A 27746-nucleotide genomic window follows, 5' to 3' on the forward strand; every position below is an offset into this window, starting at 1 on the left:
CTGTGCCCATTCAAACCAAACTGCTGCCAACTAGGACAACCCGATGCTGTTTGTCTTTCAGTCGGTCAACCTGCCCTGCCCTGTCCTATCTGTCCTATCTGTCCTCCCTGGTCACTCACGTCCACTTCACATGTCAAAGACAAATATCATCTCTGTTATACATTTCATTACTGATGACAGCTCAGAACTCATTTGTGTGATTTTCAATAAATTTTTTCACCATCTGAATGAGGTAATACCACTGTTTCAATATTATATCAGTATTTAGACCAAATAATATTCTATTTTTTAAGAGTTTTAAGAGTTAATGCAAATTTGTTTTAACGCTACTAATTTCTTTAACGCATTAACGCAACATTTTTAGGTTGTAATGAGCTCAGTTTTTAAAGCTAGATTGAAGATTCTGGTATCATGTGAATCTAGAAAAACCTAAAGAATCCATTGGTCATACTCGCAAGTCACGAGGGAGGCTAAATAACGCCCGAAACTTGCGCTAAACTTTGGCGAGGAAAAACGGTCATGGCCATTTTCAAAGGGGTCCCTTGACCTCTGACCTCAAGATCAGTGAATGTAAATGGGTACTATGGGTACCCACAAGTCTCCCCTTTACAGACATGCCCACTTTATGATAATCACATGCAGTTTGGAGCAATTATAAGTATGTTTATTTACAATAATAAATATATACATACATTTGCATAAAGCAAGCATATTTGCAGCACAAAACCAGATTTTTTTCTGGGCACTCACTCGGTTTTGGGGTGTCGGTAACTATAAAGAAGCAAAAAAAGCCTCTTCCACGAACAGAGACACAGCCCACTAACTGCTATAAATATTCACTCTACACCTCCCTTCCCTAGTTGAGGGCTCATGTTATATTTTAAGGGCTGAGCTCAAAGGCTGGGAGCCATAAATCTCGCTTTGGTCTTCGGATCGAGTTTTTATTGCAGCCCACTGATGGCTTTGTAGGCGCGTTGTTTTGTCTTCTTACTAGATCATCTGCTGCGGCTTGAAATACAGTAGCTTCATTATTTTTGCATGTTTTATTATGGAGCATTAATGGCATTTGCTGGCAGAGGCAGGCTCTAGTCCGTTATCTGGTGGCAGCTGGGTTGGTAGCAGCTTCCAGACAGTAAACAAGGTCTGTTCAAGAGGCTCAACAACAGAACACAAGAAGTCTCTGCTGTAAAGGTTTGGTCTTTCTTGAACATGTGCATTGTTTTACATTTTAAACATGTGACTGATGGTTTTGTGAAATAGTTACAGTTTTGTCTAACTGGTGATTGTAATGGTCAGAACTAAATGATGAGGTTAAACATTGACTGGTTTGTTTCTCAAGGTGTGCTTAATGTGAAGATCATGGCTGGTTCTGGTGAAAGGAGCGGGACACAGCATCAGTTCATCAGTGGCTCCAGTAACCAACGCGCCACTACAAACATCATTCATCTTCGGGACATTTACGATCCAAAGCCTCAACCTCCCAAAGCCCCGGTCCGGATCCGCCCTCCAGGACCGAGGACTCCCTCGGTGAAGGAGCTCAACTTAAAGCCCAGCTCGCCCGGCGCTCCTCCGACCAAGACGATCATGAGGAGACGAACTCAGTCTCTGCCTTCGTCTGCAGAGAGCAAAAAGGAGCTCAGGAGTCTGCAGGTACGCTTTGTGGACTCTTTGGGCCTCGAGTTGGAGGATGTTAAGGTCTTCAAAGTTCAAGAGCACCCCCTGATACCCCAGCATGTTATGTTCAGACTACTGATGAGCTCTGAGCTGGCTTTTGGGAAGTCATTGGAGCTGTCCCTGCCTTACTTCAAACCTTGCTTCCCTGAAGATATGAGAGCTGAACCAGACTTCCTGACGCGTCTCTGCAGTCTGAGCGTGAGTCTGGAGCAGGTCCTGTGTTCAGAGCAGGGCATAACAGGCACCATACAAGTACTCAATTTAGCTTATGAGAAAGAAGTCACGGTGCACTACTCGTTCACCAACTGGAGAACACACACGGAAACAGCAGCCTCCTGGATGTCAGGTGGGTACCGTGACGCTCCACAAACAGATCTCTTCAGATTTCGTCTGCCCGTTCCTCCCTTCATTCTGCAGCCAGGAGCCGTTTTAGAGTTTGCCATCTGCTACCACGTAAAAGGATCTAATTATTGGGACAACAACAATGGACGAAATTACAAGCTGTCGTGCCACAGTTACAAGGTGACTGTGCCGAGGGAGTGTGAGGACAGCATGCTGCATTTTACCTGAGTGTCCACACGGAGGAGCTGCAACACCTACACACAGATACGGGTGACAAGCCAGCAAGATGCTTTACAATAACTACATACAGTATGTTTCCCTTTACAAGCAGAGGTGGAATGTAACTTAATACATTTACTCAAGTATTCTACTTAGTACAATGTTGAGGTACTTTTCCACTTTATATTGTATTTTTACTACACTACATTTCAGAGACAAATATTGTACCTCCACTACAGTATCTGACAGGTCAAAATATATGGTAAAATTTTTTATTATTAAGTAACCTAACAATGTATAAAGTAGCTAAAATGAACTCAACCAGCTACAGTATTAAAATGCATCAGTGATGATCAGTCAGATAATATAATGTATAATGATATTACACTGACCTGCTGCATAATGAACTCTTTTACTTTGGATATTTTTAAATAATTTAGCTGATAATATTGCACTTTTACTTAAGTGACATTTTGAATACAGGAGCTTTACTTGTAGTTAAAGTTGCAGTGTGTAGAAATCTAGCAGTGAAGTTGCAGATTGCAACCAACTGAAACTTCTCCCGTGTCAGGTGATTAAACACTAAAGAAAGCATACTTTTTAATACGATATTACATTTCTGCTAATAGATTTCCCTAAATATTACACACTGTTCCTTTAAGTATTACAGTGCAGTATTGTTACTTTACTAAAGTAAAGGATCTGAATACATCCTCCACCTCGGAGTAGAAGTTGCTCTATCCAGGATAAATATAGAGAAAACCTATAAATAGTTAAACGGTCAAAGATTTGGGGAACACTGGAGGGGGACTGTAGTTTAAAGTAGTGAATGCAGTTAGTGAGAACTACTATCTTGGGTGACTTGATAATTTGACGACAGTGGTTTGTACTAAATGTGTCGACGAGAAGAGGAAGTGACAGAGAGTCATAAAGGGATATTGTGAAATCTGAGATATTGTAATTCTAAAAGTCATCAAATGAGGCCTTTTTTGTTAATAAACGCATCTGCAAGAAAATACACAACTGTTCTTAATAAAGCTAATTCTTCATTATAAAACAGCTTCTAATTAGAGCTTCAAAGATTAATCAACTATTAAATTAATCGCCAACTATTTATAAAATCGATATTTAAAGAAAAACACGTAAAAAGAATTCTCTGATTTTAGCTTCTTAAATGTGAATATTTTCTGGTTTCTTTCCTCCTCTATGACAGTAAACTGAATATCTTTGAGTTGTGGACAAACCAAGACGTTTGAGGACGTCATCTTGGGCTTTGAGGAAACACCAGTTTCTGACATTTTATAGACCAAACAACTAATCAATTAATCGAGAAAATAATCAACAGATTTATCGACAATGAAAGTAATCGTTAGTTGCAGCCCTACTTCTAATATATGATATAATACATCGGTATGGGTACAGTGATACATCAACATCTGGTTTGCTTCACCACACATTGGTAATTCACCATTAAAGGAGTACGCCATCTATTTAGTAACGTATCTGCACAATGTTGTGGGACTCAGAAGAGACTGATTAAAAACAGAATGGTCAAAATCAGCAGCAGAGGCCGAGATATCCTGACTTTTAGTCCCCAATAGCTCCAAAAACACTGGATGCTATATTTCCCACAATGCAGCTCAAAAGCACACCACCACCCACACATCTAGTTTATAACGCTGGCTTTCTGATTACATTATTAAGTCTGGAGCCAGTGCCGGAGTCATGGAAGGATTCCTTTGCTCCTGCTGGTCTTTTATTTAGATTATTAAATCCCTGCCACCTTTGAGACTCTGCTCACTTTGCACTTTAGCAAGTCTGGTGACCCAATTTAATGATTGACAGTGTGAGTTACACTAATACCATTGTTGCATCTTAACAGAGAATTTGCACAAGGTGACAAATCCATATTCTTTGCTGATTTCACACAAATGGAGAGGGGCTTAATGAGCTGTCGGCAACCTGAGCAGCTTGTTTGTTGTAACTGTGTACTTTTCTGCTGCCACCAACGGAGCTTGACCCCATTCTTCTGGAGCTTGTTTTGTTTTTTGGAGGAGGATTACATGGAGCAGCGTTAGCTCCCCTGTTGCACCGTGACCCTCTCCCTCAGATCCCGGACCGCACTGACCTTTCACCGAAAAGTTTCCACTGATACGAGAGGCCGGATTCCAAACTTTCTGGCAGGCTGTATCGTAGGATTAGTCTCTGCAGCTGTACAGTAATCGGAGTGCTTTAAACATGATCGCAGCTATCTGAACGCCCAAAACAAAATAAATAAAACCTACTCTTTAAAGGTACAGTGTGCAGCATTTAGGGGGATCTATTGGCAGAAATGGAATAAAATATTAATAAGTATGTTTTCTTTAGTGTATAATCCCCCGATAATAACAATCGTTGTGTTTTCGTTACCTTAGAATGAGCCGTTTATATCTACATAGGGAGCGGGTCCTCTCCACGGAGCCGGCCGCCGTGTTTCTACAGTAGCCCAGATCGGACAAACCAAACACTGGCTCCAGAGAGGGCCATTCACGTTTTCGCATTTTTGTGGTACAGCACTAAATGAACAAGCGAAGACCATTTGAATCTGGCTCGATTCAAGGCGGACAGCGCTGCAGATTATTGGTGCATTCGTGTTGTATTTTATTCCTCAGAGCGTTTCAGTCGGTTGCAATCTGCAACCTCATCACCGCTATATGACGCCAAATCCTACACACCGGCCCTTTAAATGAACAACAAACAACTAAACCTAAGTTGGTATTTTTTCTGATACCCTTGTATTGTCATCAAAAATAATAGTAACACGGGCCCATACAGTATTTTCAATTGTGATGTTGAGAAACAAACTCCTTAAGTTATTAACTATAATTCTAATTTATGGGGTAAGAGAATACAGTTTGGGTTTCCTGTGATTTGATAAAAATGTAAATTCACATTGGTGATTGAAGTGCTACTGTGCATACAACACCACTGATCAACCACTCACTACAGGAACACTGATAACTCTGTGTGTAAATATGTGAGACAGTCAGATGTTACAGTTATGGGACACTAGATGGAACCATTGCTCAAATGTTAAGACCCCACATGTTTCATTTAAAATACAGTGAATGTCGAGGTGTGTTTGAGTTTTGTTTCCACTAGTTGAAGGAGTATTCAGATCAGATACTTAAGTAAAACGAGCCATGCAACAATGTAAAAATATACAAGTAAAATACCTACATTCAAAATCAAAATAAAGTAAAAGTTTTTACATGTAAATAAACATGTAAAAATGGTGTTTAGTATGTAAAATAAATAAACAAGCAACTACAGCTGTAAATTAAATGTAGTGCAGTAAAAAGTACAGTGTTTACTTCTGAAATGTAGTTAAGAAAAAGTGGGATGTAAACGTACTAAGTGACATTCCACCGCTGTTTGTCTCTAAACCTCCCACTATTTGAGATCCATGCAACTTAAATGTGTTTTGTTTGCACAATCTTTCCTCCTATTTCAAACCTTATACAGTAAATGCACATTATAAATACCAATCCTTTTCTTGAGCCTTTCTTAATTCACTACTCAACTAAAGTAAACTAGAATTACCGCCTCACGGTTGTATGTATGGTTCCTCCAACCAGTTTCAAGTTTACATCCATGTCTGTCCAAAATGTCATCACTTCATCATTTTATCCAATCAGTCAATCAGCACATGAATTATTGAGTTATGGCCAAAAATGTGTTTTGTGAGGTCACAGTGACCTTTTACCACCAAATTCAAATCACCGGATGTTTGTGACAGATGTGATCAAATTCCCTCCAGGCGTTACTGAGATACCGCTTTCACCAGAATGGGACGGACGTAGGATTACAGTGACCTTTGACCACCAAAATCTAATCAGTTCATCCTTGAGTTCAAGTGGACTTTTGAGCCAAATTTGAAGAAATTCCCTCAAGGTGTTCCTGAGATATCACGTTCACAAGAATGGTACGGAGGGACGGACGGACAACCCGAACACATAATGCAAATTATGTTCTTATAATAAAAAAACTATTGTACTGTACAGTATATTGGTTGTGGACTGGGTGATGGGTGATGGGCTGGTTTACTCTAATTATCCCATCACTGATTCCTGAGAGTGTTATAGGTAAGGGATAATGTACAGGCATCGGGGTGCAGCATCGCCCTGTCGGGGATTCTTGCACAACAACGATCCGCTGCTGTACATTATCCCGCTTATTACACGGCTACTTACTGAAGAAATCAATATTTTGACACATAAACGGTCTGCCAGAGTCCGACATCAGAGCTGCGTCCATAGCAACGGTCTATTATACATAGGAACGGTCTGTTATACAGAAATTACAGACCACAGAACGCCGTGATTGACCAATCAGAATCGAGTGTTCAACACAGCTGTGTAATATTTCACAACAATGACCCACTAGCTGTACATTATCCCACTTATTACATCGCTACTTACTGAAGAAATCAATATTTTGACACATAAACGGTCCGCCAGAGTCCGACATCAGAACTGTGCCCATAGCAGCGGTCTGCTCTACATTGCAACGGTCTGCTATATATTGCAACGGTCTGTAATACAGAAATTGCAGACTGCAGAACGCCGCGATTGACCAATCAGAATAGAGTATTCAACACAGTTGCGTAATAAATATAATATAAACATTTGTAATCAATCTATTTAGAGTGCATTCAGGGCTCTCAGGACTTCTAACCTGGCAGCTCTGTGTCGTTGGCCTGTGTAGGTTGCTTGTAATTACTGGATTCACAGACGATGACTTATTCCAGTGTAGCAGTTACTGCGAGGCACCGTGGATGAAGGCATGTGCACAGCAATAATTTGCAAACTGCAAATGGTGTTAGTGCTGTCAGGCTTTGGTATGTCCTCTGTACTTTCCTAAACCTTGCAACCAGAAACAAAACTAAACACCCCCCCCAGTTGTTCGGGGCTGGCTGGGTTTCATCGCTCTAACACGGAGCTCGTTTGTATGAATGTTCTTCACTAACTGTCTTAGCTGTCATGCCAGTGTGCCGTCGGGGCAGACATCCACGCTGCCTGGCAGCGCTGTGCCTTTATTTGGGGCTGTCATCTTGTGCTTGTTGCCGGTAGTTATATAAGAGGCCACCATATTAGGAGCCATCATGATGCTCAATAGTGACGTTTGCTCTGGGGACTGAAATGGAATTGAAATGTAAAAAAAAAAAAAAAAATGATGCATCATTATTATGATTATGAGTTACATCTGTAAGACACCATTATGGCCTGTGTGTTTTGGAATAAAAGAACTGTGTCACTTTGTTCAGTTAGTCTCAAGAGCATGACTGATATCTTCATATTAATACTAATTTGTAGTAGCAACATTTTGTTAAAGCTTGAATTTCCCTCGGGATCAATAAAGTTACTATCTGTCTATCTAAAGATCATCCTACCAACATATTTAACATACTGTACAAGGACGACGGACAGGTCTCCCGGGGGAACCACAAGAATAAACTACTGTAAGAAACAACCATCATAGCAAAATGTCAACTAATAATGTTTTGAGAAGAAATGAGTTATTTAATTAAAAGTATTTTAGAAACATTTTTTGTTATATTAGTTGAAATTCTCATTACAAATCAAAATGCTCTGACAAAAAAAGAAAGAAATCTGGTATCTGTGGCGGCCGCAGGACATGTACAGTATTGACTGGACGGACTGCCTGCCTGTCTCATTGTGCGTCACTGTAGTCTTCCACAACATGCTACGTTGACAGATGTGAGTACTAACAATAGTCATGTTCACCGTTCACCTTCATTATGATATGTTTATGTTCGTAACGATCATTTTGGGGGCGTGGCTTTGGAGGGAGGCCTGAAGCGACGGACTGTCAGTGTTGCTGACTTGGTGACTTTCTCTCTAGATTTAGAGACTTTTGGAGCTAGAGCTGCTTTCATTGGAAAAGAGTTGGCAACACTGGGCTGGGTTTTTCAGTTGGATCACTTTTAAAAATCTAGTGTACTTTTGCTGGTTTCTCAAGATCACCGACCCTGCATTTAATATCATCTGAAAAATGTAATTATTTAAGGAAAGTTACAGTTAATTTGCATATTGTGTACAATGCAAATAAACAGAGCACATGAGGAAATCTGTCTGTCTCCTACAAAACGACAGATAGAGTGCCCCTATACCCCTGATAGTGTGTGCTACGTTAAATTAGGACACATGGCACACATGAACTCAATAAATAGTTTGATCTATTAAAACTACATAGGTTGCAATTTGGTGATTTTGAATGGGGACCCCAATCATCTTTTTTCTTAAAGTACTAATTAAAACAATTCATTAGGAACAAATTGATTGACAAAGTCATGAAAAATTGGATTGATGGAATAAAGCACCTGTGAGATATGACACAGAGTAGACCTCTACCAGCTGGCAGGATTAAGGTCAATATAAAGCTAATGTGTGGTGAAAAATAACACTTATGGGTGCTCAGAGTTGTTGAGTAACGGTGACGTTGTGTATTGTTCTTATGCAATTCAGTCTAAATTACTGGCAAAAATGTTTTCCAGGAATATATGGAAAAAGGGAAATGGTCCAAAATATGACGTGATTTATAATCCAAAGCTTAGTTTTCAACCAGCGTGTCATCACGCTTACAGTTGGCTAAAAACTGCTGAACATATGTTCAGTGTGTGTGTGTGTGTGTGTGTGTGTGTGTGTGTGTGTGTGTGTGTTTACAGTTGGCCTTCACCTATCTGAGGGACACCCGGAAGTCAGGATATCCCCCTAACGCCCATGAGAGCATCACTCGTTCCTCCCACGCAGCTCCACAGGTTACCGGGCTGTTCTGGACCGGGACTGGCCACTATCAGCTGACGCCGACGCCGCAGCTCTCGGCCGGTAGCTGCTCGTTTCGTTACTCCAGACAGCAAGTGGTCGTGGAGTACAGTGTGATTTTAACTGTAGCTGCCATCTGCTCCTCCACCCATGCCAGGACGGAGGCTGTGACTCACGTAACATGCATGTTGATGTCAGAACAAAAAATTGCACTGCCAATCTGAAACGTGCCTGACTGAGATGTTCCCGCGTCAGGGTCGCTACTCTTTGTTCTCACATTTAATATCAGTAAAGAGGTTTCCATCTTCTGAAAGAGGCTTTTGAACGGCCCGACGCACCGACAGTACCCATCATTTTAATGGGTTTGTGTCGGGGGAATAACAAGCTCAGGGGTGAGTGTGACGCCACATCGCAGTGAGTCAGAACCATTCTCATTCTTGTTCCTCTGCCAGTGTGATGCAGCAGCACAAACAGCCATTAGATCAACAACCCAATTGGACAAATGCACTCAGGTGGACTTGTTTTCATGGAGAGGATTTAACCTTTCTAACCTGCCCTACACATGATCCCTGTCCTCATTTATCAGAGAACAATACACAGCAGGATGAGGAGAAACACGTCACTGCCTGCACTTGTAAGCTAATTGCAACAAGGTGAACTTCACCACAATGTTATTATCTGCTTACTAAAGCATAAAAGTTATTAGATAAATCTGAAGGGATTACACCCCCTTTATGATCAGCAGTTATCACCCTGATTCTGACCTTTATGAGAGCATTTTTAAGTATCACATTTCCGTTATGCCATGATATTAAAATACCAAAATACACAGTTTGTTACAAATTGAAAACCTGTATTGTGCAGACAATAAATAGTGCTTACAAAGGGAATTTTGTCTTTGACACAGACAAGGTTTCTGTTTTACACTGTTGATATGAAACGCATCAGCTGAATCGATGAGACTCAGACGCGGCTCGGGGATGTGACTACTGATACTGGAGTGGGACTGGTCGACTCGGTCACATGCACATTTCCCCCCGGTGGCATCGAAAAGGACGTCTTTCAAAAGAGTCTGTTTACAAAAAAAAGTCTTTGCTTGTCTATGGCGAATACATGACCTTGATTCTTCCCGCTCCTCTGACAAGGTGAAGTGAGGGTTAAGGAGATGTTCCTCTGAGCAGAAGTGGAGCTCGCCGCATAAGTCCCCGTCTGCCGGCAGCTCCATTTCTAGAGACATAGCCTCCAAGGTTTCGCTGGACCCCAAATACCAGGACTCCCACTAACTGTGGGCCAGGGCGCCGGAAGACTCCGTGCAAGGTCTTCACTGACAGAACCAGATATCAGCAACTCTTCACAGAAGAAACCTTGCTATGGCCGGTGGAACCTGCGAGGGGAACAAGAGGGGGAAGTGTGAGTGTGTGCTTTAATATTCACATACCAGTGTGTCATCAATCAAAAGTCCTATTATTAGCCCAGTGGACTGTGCTCTTAAAGGGCCAGTGTGTAGCATTTCGGGGGATCTATTAGCAGATATGGAGTATAATATTCATAACTATGTTTTCTTTAGTGTATAATCACCTGAAACTAAGAATTGTTGTGTTTTCGTTAGCTTAGAATGAGCCCTTCATATCTACATAGGGAGCGGGTCCTCTTCACGGAGTCCGCCATGTTTCTACAGTAGCCCAGAACGGACAAACCAAATACCAGCCGCTGTACTTCTCTGTAACGTGAGCCGCACAGCGCAAAATCATGATAACACCAGCCGCCGTCCGTTGCTCCTAAAGTAGTGTTATGATGATAAGGACGGCCTCTGAGCGAGGTGAACGGTGTTACCACGGTTTAGCACTCAGCGGCTCACGTTACCACAGTCTTGGAAAGGGAGGAGTGAGCGGAGGGGTGTAGACTCCTTTTCTGTTACTAAACATGATGACATTTTTGTGGGCGGAGCGATAAGTGGAGGCAGAATAACTCTCTGAACACGTTAGTTAAAGATGGCCAGCAAGTTCTGTTGGCTTGTATTTTTAACAATGGCTGAAGAAAATACAAGTTTTTCTAAATATATACAGTCGCTCACTCTCAGGCACCGCGAGTGTTGGAGTCTTACAATATCGGTAATAGTTTGACCCTCTGCTCGAGCAGTGAGCTCACCTCCGTGTTGCAGCAGCCATGATGACTAATTCTGGTTAGACTAGGCAAAGCTAAACTATTAGCAACATTTTCTCTCCATCTCTGGAACGCCTGGTAGCTTGCATGAGCCTCAAATCACAGTTTGTCATCTCAAATGGATGCAATATCGATTCTGGCATCTAACAGCACAGCAAGATGACATTCTCGAAGTGTAACTTCAGCCTACTACTCTGAGGTGATTCATGTTTGCCTCCTTTCCTCCTTCGTTCATGTCTTTCCTTTGTTTTGCCTCCAGCTAACACCGTGACGTAATCATGACGTCTACTGTAAAAGGGACTATTCAGTTGGTTACCACTAGATGCCACCAAATGATGCACACTGCCCCTTTAAGAGCAGCCAATGAGCTCTCCTGAAAAATGGGGTCTTGCGTAGGCACAACCGCCCGGCTATTTCAGGGTTGTTGTTTTTTTAGCTACTGTCTTGACATGCAAGCAAAACGTAAGCTAAATATATACGGGCATTCATTATAGTGGAGAGGTGGTGCAAAAGGGTGCAGCTCTCTCATCTCAAGGGGCCTGGTTGCAGCTAAATTTAAGCTCTGCTCTGCACTCATTGATGTGAAACTGTTGGATAATGCACCTTTGAGTCTTTGCACAATGTCACACTGACCCTCTCAGACATCATCCGCTAGCAATACAGCAAAGAAAAAGAGCAAAAAATAGAAAAGGAGAATAACAGTGGCTCAAACTGACCTCGTCAGGTGCTTGCTCGAAGAATGAACTTCCATCTCATTACTTTTGAACTCGTTCAGCTCTTTCCGTATCGCCGCCTGCGGAACAGAAAGCGACACAAAGGATGAGCTCAGGTGTGTTCCTTCATACACGCACGCAGTCGCTCAGGTGGTGAAGCTCAAACGAGGATGTTATGAAAATGGAGAAACATCTGATGTTTAGGTGCAGATTATGTAAATTTATATTAGTATTATTTATTATGAGAGACAGGGTTTCTGCAGGGTTCATCAGGTTAAATCTAAGATGCTTTAAGACATTTTTAATACCACAAAGAATTCTGTTTACTACAGGTTTCATGATCATTACAGCCAAAGTATGATGAGAAACCAGAAGGGACAATATGGCCTACAATTATTTATTATTATTTGTGAGAATCATAAAGTCTGAACTAATTAAAAGAGAACTTACTATGCTTTTGTGCTTTTGACCCCTTTCCTTTAGTGTGTTATATAGTGTTTTTGTGCATGCGAAAGGTCTGCAAAGTCCACTGGAGTTACTCTCCCCCACAGAAACACACACTGCTCCTGAGCTGCCTGAAAAGTCTCGCTTGAAGTCCCGCCTTTTCTTCCGTAACGTGGTGATGTCACCAAGTAACACATTTGCATAATACTTGCCTAGCGGCTAGTTTGGTGCGCCCTCAAACAAAGCTAGTTAGAGCGGAGCTGGAGTGGAGTCCGAAGAGTTTGATTCAGTTGACCAATCACAACAGAGGACCAGTTAACCAATCAGAGCAGACTGAGCTTTTGCATGTAAACATGTTCTAGTATAAAACCCAAAATACAAATATGCACCTGCAAATAAGCATAATAGTTCCTCTTTAAAAACAATATTACGCCGAGCAAAGTGGTATCTTCTACTTACAGTTAAATTGAACGTTACAGAGCTGTCTGTCAACGTCTGTTATGAACGTTGACGTCACTACCGCATTGCATTGTGGGATATTTATGCCAGTGTAGTGTCCAGTGTATGCATACTGTAATATTTCACCGGAAACAGTATGCTATTTGCTTACTATTGAATTCATACTGGGATTGCAGACATACTAAAATATCTCACATACTGTTTAGTGTACTAAATAGTCTGTTAGAATGGAATTTAGGACGCTATGCACGATATGGGACCTTTAATACTTTTTAAGATGTTTCTAGACCTGCAGAAACCCTGGAGAGAGACCAAAACGGGTCTATTTCACACAGAAAAAATTAGAATATGGACCCTTAATAAAAATGTTGTACTACTTTTAATATCTAAAAAGGTCAGTGTTGCTGTCCTGTGTGTTTTATCTACCTTGTCAGCAGCTGACAGCCTGGTCCAGGGCTTGTCGGCTCGCCTGTCGTAGTCCTGAGCTTTGGCCACTTCCACATAGTCACTGAAACGAATGAGGATCTTTCTGTCCCGCAGCTCGTCCACTGTCGGCCGCTGGTTCAGCTGAAAAAAATCAAGATGAATGTCAGCTCTCATCAGCTTATAAGGGCATTCAATCACCAAATATTAAAAACCACAGCAGGTCGGGTATTAAGGTTCTGTTTTGACTGGTCGTCAGTCCTCCGTGAGGGCTGGTGCGCTGCCCAAATGTGGGATTATATTGAAGGAATTTTAGGAAAACGGTCGGATCAGTGCGTCTGCTTACCTTTCTGTTCAGCCGCTGTTTGATTTCCCTCCTCTCCTCCTGTTCTACCTGGTCATTTCTTTCTGTTGACACAAAAAAAAGCCAAATATTATAACCAAAAAGCAAAATCATTTAGTTGCATTGACTATAATTCTACAAAATATTAAGGCCTGTTGGAGATGTTGTCAAATGTCAAGTCACTGGTTATTTCATGGGCCTGAATAGGTGATTAACAGAGCTAATGTGTGTGATCTGCCTCACAATCAATACTCCTAATGTGCCGAGGACAGGACTCACGGACCGACTTTAACTGTGGATCAGTGCTGGAGTTCGAGAGAGATACACGGGCGGATTAGAGCACTAATAGGATTCTGCTTTATTAGATACACAGCAGAAAGATCACTGGATGTCACTTCATTTAAGTTTAATCTCTCTCTTCATTTCATTTCATTTCATTCACAAAAAAAAACTGTTGAGCTGTTGAACTAGTTTGGCAGATTAAAATGAGGCTGGCACCTGTCATCAGCATCTGAGTATAGATTTCACTCTTTGGGTGCAACATGATTCAACTCAATTTTACTGAAGACTTCTAGTTGAATGTGTTAAGTGTCCTTTAGCTTGAACACATGCTCCTGTGGTCAGAGAGCGACGGGGTCAGTGACGAAGCAGACAGCTGCTCAGAGCTCACAGGTGGCCTCGTCTCAACAGAGAGACACGGCTCACTACAACGAGGGACTTCATTCCTGTCATGGCGTTTTTCATAATTGTTTTGTATCGTCAGGACGGCGCCACTAGTTTCACAGTTTGAAGTGTTACGATCTGACACCTCCTCCCTACACAAGTAAAGCGATTCTTCTGAATAAAACAGTGTCATCGCTTCAACAAGGAGATAAAGTAATTTCAAGGATTCAAATATGAGTTCAAATCCGCCCCCATGGGGAAGATACAAGAACATACAACTTGGACTAGAGCTGCATCTCATGATTATTTTCATTGTCGATTAATCTGTCAACTATTTTTAATCATAGAGGAGTAAAGAAACCAGGAAATTCACATTTAAGAAGCTGGAATCATAATTTTAACTTTTTATTTCTTAAAAAAATACTTAAGAAGAGGATAACAGCATATGTTAACCATAAATTTGATTTTTTTGTGTCACGCCGGGAGAACTGGGTTAACTATGTAACACCCCACAGGCCAGATTTTATTTTTGTAAATTTATGATTGTATGATAATGACAAGATCAATCCCTAATTGTTCATAGTTGTTTTGGTTTTTCTATGTATAATGAATCTTAAAATAAGGCACTTTAGACAGACATAGGTGGGTGATGTATGTATACAGGCTCTGTAACTAATTTTATGGAAATATGTTGCTAAGTGTCAATAAAAATATAATAATAAAAAAATACTTAAACGATTAATCACTTATCAAAATAGTTGCTGATTAAATTAGTTGTTGACAACTAATCGATTAATCGTTGCAGCTCTAACTAAAGACCCAGTATGACTGAGACTTATACAGAAATACAGAAATATCACATTGATTTTGGAAATCATTAATCAGCCGATAATTTTCTGAATTGATTCATTATGTCAGAAAATACATTTTTAAGAAGTCCACCACAGCTTCCCGAAAACCAAAGGTGACGTCTCCATTTGACTTGTTTTGTGTGAGCAACAGTTCCAAACCAAAAGATATTCAATTTACAATCATATAAAACAGAAGAAAGCAGGAAATCCTCACTTTTGAGAAGTTGGAAACATAATATTTGGAGTTTTTGCTTTAGAAATGACCCAAACTATTAACTGAAAATTAAAATAAATTATAGTTTTCTGTCGACCACAAATTGATTAATAAAAAAATATATATTTTAAAAAACAACAAAATAATCATAATTTAAAATAATAAAAATGGTTTTATTTTGAAGTGCCCATTTAGCTCAACCATCACAGTCTAAAGTCACTATGGAGATATTTTTTTTTTTTATACTTTTATAAATACTTTTATACTTATACTTTATTTTTTCCCTTATTTTTTACCCATCAAGTACACTATAGAGAAAACAACCTCAACATTCAAAAACAAAACAAAACCCAAGAAAAAGAAATAACAATAATAATAATGACAAAAAGAAAGAGTAGAGTTTAAAAAAAAACAAAAAAACAAAAAAAAACACAAAAAAACCCCACAATAATAGTACAAAAATAGGAGAGTAATAATAAATGAAATCAACAAATAAGTTAATCGAAAACAAAAAGGGAGGGAGCGCAAATATATTGTTAAATAATACAAATACATATGTATATGTGCATGCGTTTTAACCCATGTAACTATATATTTCCTTCTGTTAGACTCCATCTCTTCTCAAAAACATCCTCCCTATTCCTTATTTTGTGAGTTCCCTTTTCCGTAACTTTTACTTCTTGAATTACACTTTTCCATTTTATAAAATCTTGTTTTTTTCCACTTTTAAAGAGATATTAAAGATCAATTTTAGAAATGTTATTAAAACTGAACCATAAAGTCAAATCAGCCAAGTTTTTCAAATTAAAAGTATATTGGATATAAAAAAACAAAAACACACAGATCGTCCTATAGTGAGATTTATCTCCTAACAGATGTGTGCTGATCATCAGAGATAATCCTGATAACATGGTGATATAAACATCTGTCGGTGGATGAACTCACGCTTTAAGATGTTCCTGCTCTCCAGCTCCTCCACCGCCGGCCTCTGGCTCAGTCTCCTGCGGAAAAACACCAGAATTACGTTCTGGACCATCTCGTCCTCCTTCTCCTCCTGCTGCTGCTGCTTTCCTCTCTTCAGTCTCCTCACTACTACTACTGGCACTTTGGATGCTTGCGTCGGTGCGCAGAGCTCCAAGATCCGCACATCCAGAGAGCGAACAGCGCGTCCCACCTCGAGTCCAAACTATCACAACATGTAAGGCTCCACATCGGGAAAAGAAAAGAGTCAGGCTGCGCGTTTAATACCGCGACCAGAGCCAGAGAAGAGAAGAAATGAGAGGAGACTTTCCTCTCAGAGAGCGATTCGGTTTGTGGTGAGATGAGAAGTTTAAAGAGAGAGAGGAGCTGGTTGTGTTGTAGAGTCCCGGAGGAGCTGTGGAGGATGATGAGCTCTGAGCGCTCACACTGAGTGACTGAGTAATGCAGGCTGCAGAGACTGCCTCCTCTAACCACATGAACACTATACTCATGTGAAGGGGAGGGACTGAGAGGAGATTCCCCATGCACACACACACACACACACACACACACACACACACAAAAACACACGCGCAAAAACACACACAAACATACAAACACACCGCAGCAAAGCGAGCTGTGCAACACTATACTAGGTTTATCAGAAAAACACACGCTTTTACAGGATTGAAGAGAAGGTAAACCCATCTAAACTCACTTTCAATCTTTATAATGCACATACAGTCAAGTATGTATAGTAAGGGTGGAACGGTACAAATTCATAAATATGGTAAATTCACGGTTCGGTATGAACCTCAGTTTTGGTGTCTTGGTTTTGGTGTGACGGTCTGGTATGTACCTCGGTTTTGGTGTCACAGTTCGGTATGTACCTCGGTTTTGGTGTCACAGTTCGGTATGTACCTCGGTTTTGGTGTCACGGTTCGGTACGTAACCGCGGTTTTGGGGTTACGGTTCGGTATGTACCTTGGTTTTGGGGTCAATTCCTGTTCCAGGCGTGCGAGTAGTAGTTTTTTTTGCAGACATGACAAAGGTCATCATATCAAATGCAGAACATAACTGAGTGTCCGTGACATGAAATAAAAACATATAGAAAGTAGACCCCCTTCCAGATGTTGGATCCCGGTCACAGGAAATAAAAACAAATATGAAATAAATAAATAAAAAATTAAATAATACTAAAGAGAAGCATTTAAAAAAATAAAATAATATTTATCTTTAAAAAATTTAATAAATTGTAGTTAAGCTTAACGTAAATAGGAATACATTTAAAATTAAAGTAGGTGAGCTGGAGGGAAACTATTAGAGATATAGTAATCGTAATAGGCCATAATTAAAGAGGGTCATAGGAAAGGAGTAGTGAAGATCCCTCTCTCCTCTTTCTCCCTTTATTGTTTAATTGTTCACTCTGTAAATGTCAGAAAATGGTAAAAAAAAAATGGTAGTCCAAAACCCAACTATATTTAATATTTAAGGATATAATACATAGAACAAAAAAAAAAACATTCTCACATTTGAGAACCTCAAATCAGCAAATTTTTGTCATTTTTGCTTGATTACTTGACAAAGGATTACTCGATTACCTCATCAACAGATTGATTAATCAATTAATCACTTCAGCACTAATGAGGACTACGACATGTTGTATGTCACATGGTGGAATCAATGCAGTCATGTGGAATCAGATGAGATGAAAACAAACAGAGAGACACGGCTGCTGATGCCAGCATTATTTACTCTAAGCAGTCGACATGTTTAACAAGATACGGTGGTTCGGTGGTCAGCATTCCATATCACCTGAATTTCAGGATTCCTCACATGACTTTCCAACATAAATGTCCACCCCTCCCCCCCAGCACACTCACAGACACTAAATTTGCCACTCAGCTGTCAAGACAGCAGCACTGGATTCCCAAAGGAAAACTCCTATACCGCCTCTCAAGGAACAGCCTTTACTGAGCTTAATGTTTAGATTTGATCCAAAGTAGGCTCCATGTATTTTAGGAGAAACAGATCACTTCTTTGATCCTCAGGTTATATGGGTGGTATAAGGCCTTTACACACCCGGGGTGTGACGAATAAACGATACGAAAATGCAAAATACTCGCCTGCAAATATTATATATCTGGGGCTTTTATTGTGAAAGGAACGGAAGGAGTGGATCTGGTCTAAGCTGCCTTTGTCAATATTGAAAAGGAGTAATAAAGTTTGCTGTCTTGGTTCAGAATGCGGAGTCTCTGTGTTGTTGTTTCTTAAATACTCCACCCATTCCTCACAATGTGGTTGGTTGAGGCCTTTAATCGCAGTGCGAAAGCTCAGCAAATCAACCTCATTCTGAAAAAAAATTACATCGCCTTTTCCCTGCGTAATATTTGTGTTCTGTGTGAAAGTATTTATTACATAACTGATCATTATTATCTCTTTTATTCTATTTTATTTTTTTAAAATGTTATTATTTTAATACAATCTGCTTATTTGTGTCGTTTCATAATTTTTATTTATTTTTATTCCCTTGTATTTTATTTATCTTTTATTATCTTAAATACCCATCTTGTATTGCTTTCTTATTCAATTAACTTTTATATTGGTTGTTTTGGTGTGCATTAGTCTATAAATCCATTTTTAACATTCTATGTTTTTGTCAATCGTCTGTCCAGCACTTTGAATTGCATTTGACTTGTTTGAAAGGTGCTATATAAATAAAGTTTGATTAATTGATTGATTGATTGATTGATTGAAAAACAACAGTTCAAAAAAATATATGGCAAATGAATTAATCACACAAAAAAAAAACGCCCCCGGTGTGTAAAGGCCTTCAGGATGTACCTCGGCTTGAAGGTTAGTTTAAGGCCCTGGACTAGGAAAATATGAGCAGGCAAAGTAGCCTAATGCTAAACCTCAGAGTAAGACAAGTGGTCAAAATTGAGTGAAAACCTGAATCTGACTTTTTGCAGCTTTTAAACTGCACTCTGGCTGTGCGATACTGCATTGCATTGTTAAAACAACAGAGCTATAAAAAGTTAGCTGGTAAGCTAGCCTTCTAAAGCTAAAACTATTTTTCCTCAGTTGTTATCTGTAAATAAACTAGAAATACCACCTTGCGGTTGTATGCCTCCGCCAACCAGTTAGGTTGCAATTTACATCCATGTCTGTCCAATATGTCATCCCTTCATCATTTTATCCTGTTAGACATTTGTGAGAAATTGAATGAACGAAATGAATTCTTGATTAATGGCCAAAAACATGTTTTTTCCAAGTGGACGTTTGTGCCAAATTTTAAGAAAAGCCCTCAAGCGTTCCTGAGATATCGTGTTCACAAGAATGGGACGGACGTGAAGTCACAGTGACCTTTGACCACCAAAATGTAATCAGTTCATCGTTGACTCCAAGTGGACGTTTGTGCCAAATTTGAAGAAATTCCCCCCCGGGCGTTCCTGAGATATCGCGTTCACGAGAACAGACCGGACGTATGTACGAACGGATGGACAGACGGACACCACGAAAACATAATGCCTCCGGCCAAGGCTGTTGCTGGTGCGGAGACCGACATCTTGGTAATATAGTTAATATAGTTATATAGTATAGTCATATAATATAGTAATATAGTTAATCTACATAACGTAATGTGTCAGTAGGTATTGTAAATGTCATCATGATGAAGAAAATAAAGCAATCTACTCCTAAAGCTAACTAGCTAAGCTAGCATCTCAGTAGCTGCCCTTAATTCCTCCTTTAATTCATCTCTGTCTAATAAAGATTCCACAGTGTCTCTAATGATGTTTAGGGTAAAATAATCATTCTAAAAAGGCATAAAATAAGACATTACAGACGTTCTGTTTGCCAGCCAGCCTGAAAACTTTAAACTCTTTTTTTCTCAAATAATACTGTTTGTTCTTCGTAGGGCAGATTAATCACAAGCTGTCCAGTTCACCAAAGAAAAAAAAGCTTTACTGGGCAGCCACCAGATGTAACCACGTTTAGATGTCACCAACGTGAATGCACAGGACAAGCGCTCCCTGAATAAACAGGTTAAATAAAGATAATCAGTCACGACTCACTTGAGAAGCTCATAACAAAATCTGCTTCTTTAATCAACCAGAGAAGGGTCAGACCACATTGTGTTCACGCTCTTAACTGTTGGGAGATGAAGCTATGATTCACACCAGCAGACTGGGCGAGCGGAAAATTAGATCAGATGTTGTTCTGACCAGCACAGGGGCTGAAAGTGCCGACCGAGGAAGGGGACATTACATTTACTGGGAACACGGTGTCTTTTTCAGAGCAGGATAACCCCATATCCTCCAAATTACTAAGTTAGACGGACAGGTTTTATGACTGGGTTCGCAGCAGGGCAAGCTGGCATCATCTTCAAATTGCCCAAATGATCCCTGAAGTTCTTACTGTCCCCCCGCAATTGCTCTTCCCAAGTCGTGTCAGACTAAATGTGACTACTATGCTTTCGAATGACTTTCTGCAGGCTGCTATAATCTTTTAAACCACAGAAACAATTCACAGACACACTGACGCATTTTTCTGACTATTTTCTATACATTATTACAACGATTTTATTAAGTCTATACCTGCAAAACCACAGATAATGTCCAATGCCAATATTAAGGTAAAGTATGGTTAAGGTTAGGCAACTACAATACTTTGTTGAGGTTTAGGAAAGATTGTGACTACGGTTAATAAAAACATGAATGTTAAAAGGTACTCGGTTGAGTTTTTTTGGAAACAAAGTTTCTGCATACATTCAGTGGATCCTTGAGGTCTAAAAAAATGTGTCAAATTAATTTCTTTCCTCATAAAACATGCAACATGCAAAGCTGATTTTTTTTAAATATCCAATATCGTTGTTAACATCTGTGGTTGCTAGCTTGCAATCTTCTTTTTTAAAAGCCTTTTTTGGAGATTTGCTAAAGTTCTTGGCACATTTACCGCCCTCAACAGCTTGAAACCGGCCTACTCGTGTGCATACACAACGATCTTATTAGCAAAGAGCTCTGTACAAAACATTCAGCTTCTCAACGTCCCTAAATAATATTTCATTTTGACCCAGAGCCAGAATTAAACTAATCTGTTGTCAGGTTTGTATGTCTGTACCAAGCTGCAACCTCCGGTGCTGAGAAATGAAACCAACGCGAAAGTCCCAACGACTGCAGTTCCTCAAATGGCCACTTGAGGCTGGCTCCAAAAGTGAGTCAATCTCCACAATAAACATGTCTACAGCCTGGTATAAAAAACTGTTTTGGTCTCTAGAGCTAAAATCCCCGCTCATGACAACTGTAGAGGTCTGAATTTTTATTTAACTCTCCCGTTTAAATTATATTAAGTCTTAAAGTTCGGCATAATGAGGGCATGGTCACTTTAAGTGACCGGTGGGTGTCATACCAGGTCGCTAGCTGCTAGCTGTCGGATCCATCTCTTTGTCCGTTTTTGGATTAGCCGTGAGTTAGGCCGTGTCGCCACTGCCAAGATGGCGACGGCCAGAAGCCACCCACTTTGAGCTTCACAGCAGCTCTTCAGAAACCTAAAGGGTGACGTGACAGAGACTATACGTCCATATTTTATAGTCTAAACTTGCCCAAAGATCATTTGTGAGGGAAGAAGCTCCACTCTGTAACCTCTGTACAGTGGTATGAGTGTTTCTGTAGTTCCAACAGCTCCAACAGAGAGATACGTCTTCTCTCCAGCTGAGTCGTACTCTCGCAGTTAAACTTTCATTCATATCATATTAATAATTTAAGCTCATCACCCTAATAGTTTTGAACCAGGACCTTCAGTATTTGGATCAAGTGCAGCTTGATTTCAACATATATATACATGTATATATGATTTTTTTGACAATGCATACCGAGGATCATTGGCACAAAAATGTCTCTCCGTGTGAATTAAGTTCTATCTTATCTTGTTTTCAGGTTGTAGTTTGCACTGGGACGCTGTGTCATTTAGATACATAAAAGTATCAGATCAGACTCAGTATCAGCAGATATTCAATATTAAAGGACTTCGGTCGGGGTCAGACTGTGACAAAACAATGGAAAACCTTTTATAAGCCGCAACATTTTGTCCACAGCCCTGAAAATAATGACAGGGCGGATGGCACCTAGAGAGCACGTCTATAATAAGCCTGTGACAGCTTCAGCTGTAACACTGAGGGCTTACAAAAGAGGACCGGAGACATGGCAGTATTGGAGAATGAGGGGAGTCGATGTTCTAAATGGAGCAGAGCTATAGTAGGATGTGTGGTCTACAGCGGAAAACATTTCAGGTCAATAGCATTTGCCTCGGTTCACAGAGTGAATCAAATCTGCTGCGGTCACACTCTTAAAGCCAGAAAAGATGCTTCAGATTTGTTTTACATTCGACAATCTTGTTGCTGTGGATTAAACGCACAAAACTAAACCCAAATACCTTAAAAGCTAGAGTGAGTCAGCCTGTTTCTATTTTGCCAAACAATCCTAACGGGCCTTTAGTCACAGCCTCCTGCAGCGATTTTGCGCTTCACAAGTCCTCCCCCACTCTGCTTGGTCAGAGGTAAAAGTTCCTCGTTTGTTGGAGAACTCACCAGCACGTCAAAGCAATGAGCTGCCTGGAAGAGCAGGTGCTGATGGGAATGTCAGCCCGTGAAAAGTGGAGGAGAATGGGATGAGTCAGGCGCCACGGGCCGGGCAGCGGCCTGCTACTGCCCACTGAGGTGTGTCCTAATCCCGCGCCTCTTTCCCTCAGTGGCAGAGCCCGAGGACACGAGCGCCACGGTCGGATGTGGAAGCCTGAGAGAGCCTGGGACGCCCGGGGAACGCGGTGGTGCAGTTGCCAGGAACAATTAAAGGAACCCTCTTTAATAGGAGCCTGCCAGAAGCTCGACGTTTATGCAACTTGGTTCAAGACTTGGTTGTGTTCAAGTGTTGACCTGGATGTCTCCCACTGTTACTAGGTCACATGAATATGAAAGGCTTTCAGGAAAATGCTGCTTGGATATAGATTTTCCAGCATCACCTAACACTCTACCGCACCCATCACTAAATTTCATGTTATGAAAAAGCTCAGTAAATCACTCAAGAGCCTTCCATACTGCCCTTTAAAACTCCCCTCTGTTCAAAGGCTCGCTGTGCTATTGATGATAGATGAATGGGACACATTCAAAGAGTCAGACATGAGACTAAGAATCAATTCTTTATCTCGCCACTTGTTTGTCTCCGAGGCTTTGCCCCGTAGCGCAGGTCCACAGATCAAGTGGTTGAACATGTCTGGCTCTTGAACATCCCGCTGGGAGCTCAGTGTGGAGGAGGCAACTTCAAATAGCATGATCACGCCTCAAACACTGTAGGTTACTGCACATACAGTAAGCTATGAACTTTCACAATGAAGAAACTTCCAGTGGCTTTGTAAACCGTTAAAGTCTACCAATAATAAAACAAGACTAAGAATCTACAGCCGTGCTAGCAGCTCTGTGAGGCTGTACTTGGATACTGCGATGCTTTGAGGTTAATCAAAGACTATACAAGCAAAGAAATTAAACTCCAGTGTTTTTTTTGACAACAACCGCTGACGCCATTTTGGACTGAAAATGCTTATTATATCTATAATATTTTATTGTTCAACACAGGCCATTTTGGTAGAATATGATAATAGAATAGAGATAGTTTTGTTTGACTTTTGTAAGGCACTTTGTAGGCGGACGTTTTACCGGCATCCGGTAGTCGCTTTCAGTCCAAAATGGCGGAAGCGTAGCTTTGCTGCTAGGCGCCGATGTTGCAATGGAACGAACAATTGACTTTCACAGCTTGGCAATATGCGGTTTTTGGGTTAAAGGGTTAGTTTAGCATTTTAGTATGCTAACATTTGCTAATTAGCACAAAACAGTAAAAAAAGTACAGCTGAGGCTGATGGGAATACAATTATTTAAGCAGACATTTGGTCTTTGGACAAAAAAAAGTTGACCTGCTGATGGCGCTAGAGGATCACCAATCGAGATTAAAATGGATCCTAAGGTGAACATAAATGCACCAAATTTCCTGACAATCCATCCAACAGTTGTGGAGATATTCAACGTGTCCTCATACAACGGTTCGTATGATATCCTACAAAGTTATTTCTCCTTTTTCGTACATTTTCCTACGAATGTCCAACAACACGTGTCAATTTCGGCTTGTTACATGTGTATAGTCTTTTCAAAATAAACTTCCATCTTCACAGGAAACTTGGTTAGGTTTAGGCAAAGATCATGGTTTGGGTTAAAATAACTACGGAAGTGGCGTAACTTAAGTACGGATGTAACGTGACAAATAAGTCAACGTTTGGGTTAAAATAGCTAAGGAAGTGGCATTTTTTGACCCACCTATCCACATCGACCTCCTCCTTACACGGCTTCTGTCACTCTTTATACTTCCCGGTTCACGATTACTTGGATTAAATACAAAATTATTTTGTAGGATATATACGTATTACAGTGCATTAACTTTTCATGTATGAGACCAGCCTGGGATATTTCACTCATAACCTGAAACATGAACGTCATCATGGCGCTATAGAGGAAAAAGTTGCCAAAGTCATCAGGATTCATCGTCTGGGGACCATGAAAGTCTGTACCAAACTTCATGGACAGACCAACACTACCATCCCTACATCAATGTCTGTCATGGCTAAAAATCTGAGTTGAGCATCTTATCAAAGTTCAAAGTACACTAACTGTCCTGAAACGACTGAACAAACATTGATTTCCTCAACAATGGGCATCCATTAGCCAACAAGGCTGATGTAACCTATTTAAAAATCCATTTCTGATTCTGTTTGCATAATGAACACACTTCCAGTCAACTGGGAGGCCAGAATCAGAGCTGGAAATGAAAAAAAAGCCACGACTGGGAGAACAAATGTACACCCTATGCTGTATCTGTCTATTTATAGCCTGAGAAGTGTAGCAGTGGGTGACAAGCAAACACATCACAGGGAATTAAATCAGCACCTGTCACCTGACAAATACAGTACAGGGTAACTGTTGGCTGTGGCAGGTAAAAAAAATCACCTCACCTCTCACCATGGCAGATATTAAGAAATATTATATTTACAAAGCAATTCCTAAATTAAAAAAGTCAGGGATTAAGGTTATATGACATTAGGGCTGCAGCTAACGATTATTTTCATTGTCGATTAATCGATTAGTTGTTTGGTGTATAAAATGTCAGAAAATGGTGAAAAATTAGTTTCACAAATCCCAAGATGACGTCCTCAAATGTTTTGTTTTGTCCACAACTCAAAGATGTTCAGTTTACTGTCATAGAGGAGGAAATAAGTGCTATATACATACTTTGAAAGTATCAAAACACTCAATCCATGAAGAAATACACACAGCCCGTACTCAGAAACTGTGCGTTTGAAACAAGCCGTTAGGCTTGTCCATTTGTGATGTCACAAATCTACAATAATTAGACCATTTCACAGTTTTAAACGTAAACATACTAAATGTGTCCCAGTTTATTTCCTGTTGCAGTGTATGTGAATGATATCAGCTGACAGGATGTAAACATGGACCTAAGCTGTTTCCTAGCAATGCAATTCCATTGAAAAGCACTAAAACGGAGCATTTCAGACAGAGCATGAATACAGGTATATTCAGGCAGACTGTATGAGAAAAATAATGTGGTTTTTGAACATTAAAGCGTGTAAACATGTTCTAGTAGAAACCCAAAATACAAACATGAACCTGAAAAATGAGGATGATATGTTCCCTTTAATAGTTGACAACTAATGGATCAATCGTTGCAGCTCTACATGATATATTCCATATTCCTACTGTCTGGTACCGCTGACTCCGTGGCGTTCTACATAGAATTCAGAAAGGAAAGACAAAAAAATTGAGCGTCCGGTAGAAATGTTCAGTGACCCGAAAGGGAAACATTTTTTTTTTCAGATTCGCTGGTCACATTTCCTGATCCCTGATGATCTAACCCTAACTTGGCATGGGGTTATAAAGGAGGCAAAAACAACCAGTGTTCAGTGAGTGGGTGCTGAGGCTTTGAGACTGTTGACATTTCAATTAGAGGGTACTCGCAGCTAGATCCCCAGAAAAAACCCCATTGTATAAAGTTAATTACTGCATGTGGGACAGGGATGGTCTACAGTGGTGACAACATGTAATTTGAGGATTTCACTTCATGCCATATACAGTGCGTGCAGGCTGTGTCATCCGGCGCTTACGTCTCTCCGACTGCTTTATAATATCTGCCAACTCCGGTCCTGTAATTGGATTGATGCCCGCCTGTGATGCTGCTCGCTATAAAAGCACAAATAGAAACCAGAGAGAGAGGCACTTCCTGAGAGAAACGTTCCTCGTGTGCAACTGCAGAGACAAAAACTACACACTGTCTTCATTATTTTAACCCTCGGCTGACTGCAGGCTGTTCTCACACCCAGTGGGTGGAAGCGGGGGAGTCACAGGGTTTTCAACACACAGATATTCACAAATATTGAACGCTGCTCTTTGTTTTAAAAATTACAGAGAAAGAAAGAAAGAAAGAAAACCAAGAACAGCACCCCACTGTGACATCATTGGTTTTGCTGTAAAATATTCTTTGAACACACAAATGACAAAACATATACGTGCTAAAATAAACAGCTTGTGACTCGCTCGCAAACACAGAACTCATTTTCTCTGAGAGGGGTTATTGTTGTACCAGTTCCACGTCTATCAAACTAAGCTACCTATAAGAAAGGTAAGAAACAGCAGCAGCAGCTCAGACTTGCAGATGTAGACCATAGACTGTATATATAAAGATGGACGACGCGTCTCCACTTCCTCCCACTGTATAAACAAATTAAGCCAAATTACACACTGTTACTTTAAGTTTTGACTGGATCTTTTTCTCGTTATAACATTACGTTTTTTGTTATAATAACAAACTTTATAATAACAACTTTCATGGTGTAACTAGAAATGTTTCTTGTTTTCATGAGGTAAGACGGTATGACGGGAAAAAGTTAGTTTGATTTAGTGTAATAAAGACAAAGTGTTGTGAGCAAGATAAAATGATTTGCTGTTATCACAAGTTCCTTGTTAAAACAGAATAATTTTGTCCATGTTTACAAGAAAAAATATCTAATTATAAACTGTAAATGTCTTGTTAAAACAGGAACATTTTCTTGTTTTAACGAAACAAGAAAATGTTTTTTTACTTGTTGTCATTGGTGGCATCATTCTGCTTCCATAGTTTAACAGCTTCCATCTCTCTCTAAAGTAACCAGCGGTACAGAGGACACTTAATGACTCTGCACTCTTCAGCAGAAAACATGCTCCAGTTTACAAAACCCCCTTACCTTTTACAGGTCAAACACACACTTACAAACACAGACATGCATTATATAAAAAACAAAAACTGGGGTCCAAATGGCAGCAGCTGTAACTTTAGATGCTGAAGTTACTTTTTATTGCCCATC

The 27746-nt window shown here is 40.2% G+C and overlaps 2 protein-coding genes across 3 annotated transcripts in view; one reads left to right on the forward strand and one right to left on the reverse strand.

Annotated features, from left to right (window-relative positions):
* The first annotated feature begins 378 nt into the window (after positions 1 to 378).
* ppp1r3db (protein phosphatase 1, regulatory subunit 3Db) lies at positions 379 to 7533 on the forward strand. Its single transcript, XM_074642969.1, has 2 exons — positions 379 to 1191; positions 1340 to 7533. Exon 2 carries the CDS (start codon positions 1360 to 1362, stop codon positions 2242 to 2244), a length of 885 nt encoding a protein of 294 aa, XP_074499070.1. The 5' UTR covers positions 379 to 1191; positions 1340 to 1359; the 3' UTR covers positions 2245 to 7533.
* Positions 7534 to 9891: 2358 nt separating this feature from the next.
* Positions 9892 to 27746, reverse strand: part of phactr3b (phosphatase and actin regulator 3b) — a 72457-nt gene continuing 54602 nt past the window's right edge. For both annotated transcript variants that reach the window (XM_074642763.1, XM_074642836.1), the window contains exons 9-13: positions 16278 to 16333; positions 13608 to 13669; positions 13265 to 13405; positions 11939 to 12015; positions 9892 to 10443 (exon numbers count right to left, since the gene is read on the reverse strand). In XM_074642763.1, the coding sequence (XP_074498864.1) occupies positions 10428 to 10443; positions 11939 to 12015; positions 13265 to 13405; positions 13608 to 13669; positions 16278 to 16333 (352 nt within the window). In that variant the 3' untranslated portion in view covers positions 9892 to 10427. The remainder of the gene's footprint in view (positions 10444 to 11938; positions 12016 to 13264; positions 13406 to 13607; positions 13670 to 16277; positions 16334 to 27746) is intronic.

This window comes from Sebastes fasciatus, chromosome 1 (genome assembly GCF_043250625.1).
Source record: "Sebastes fasciatus isolate fSebFas1 chromosome 1, fSebFas1.pri, whole genome shotgun sequence".
NCBI lineage: Eukaryota > Metazoa > Chordata > Actinopteri > Perciformes > Sebastidae > Sebastes > Sebastes fasciatus.

Coding starts and splice junctions, on each gene's coding strand:
- ppp1r3db (XM_074642969.1), top strand. CDS start 1,360: ATGGCTGGTTCTGGTGAAAGGAGCGGGACACAGCATCAGTTCATCAGT.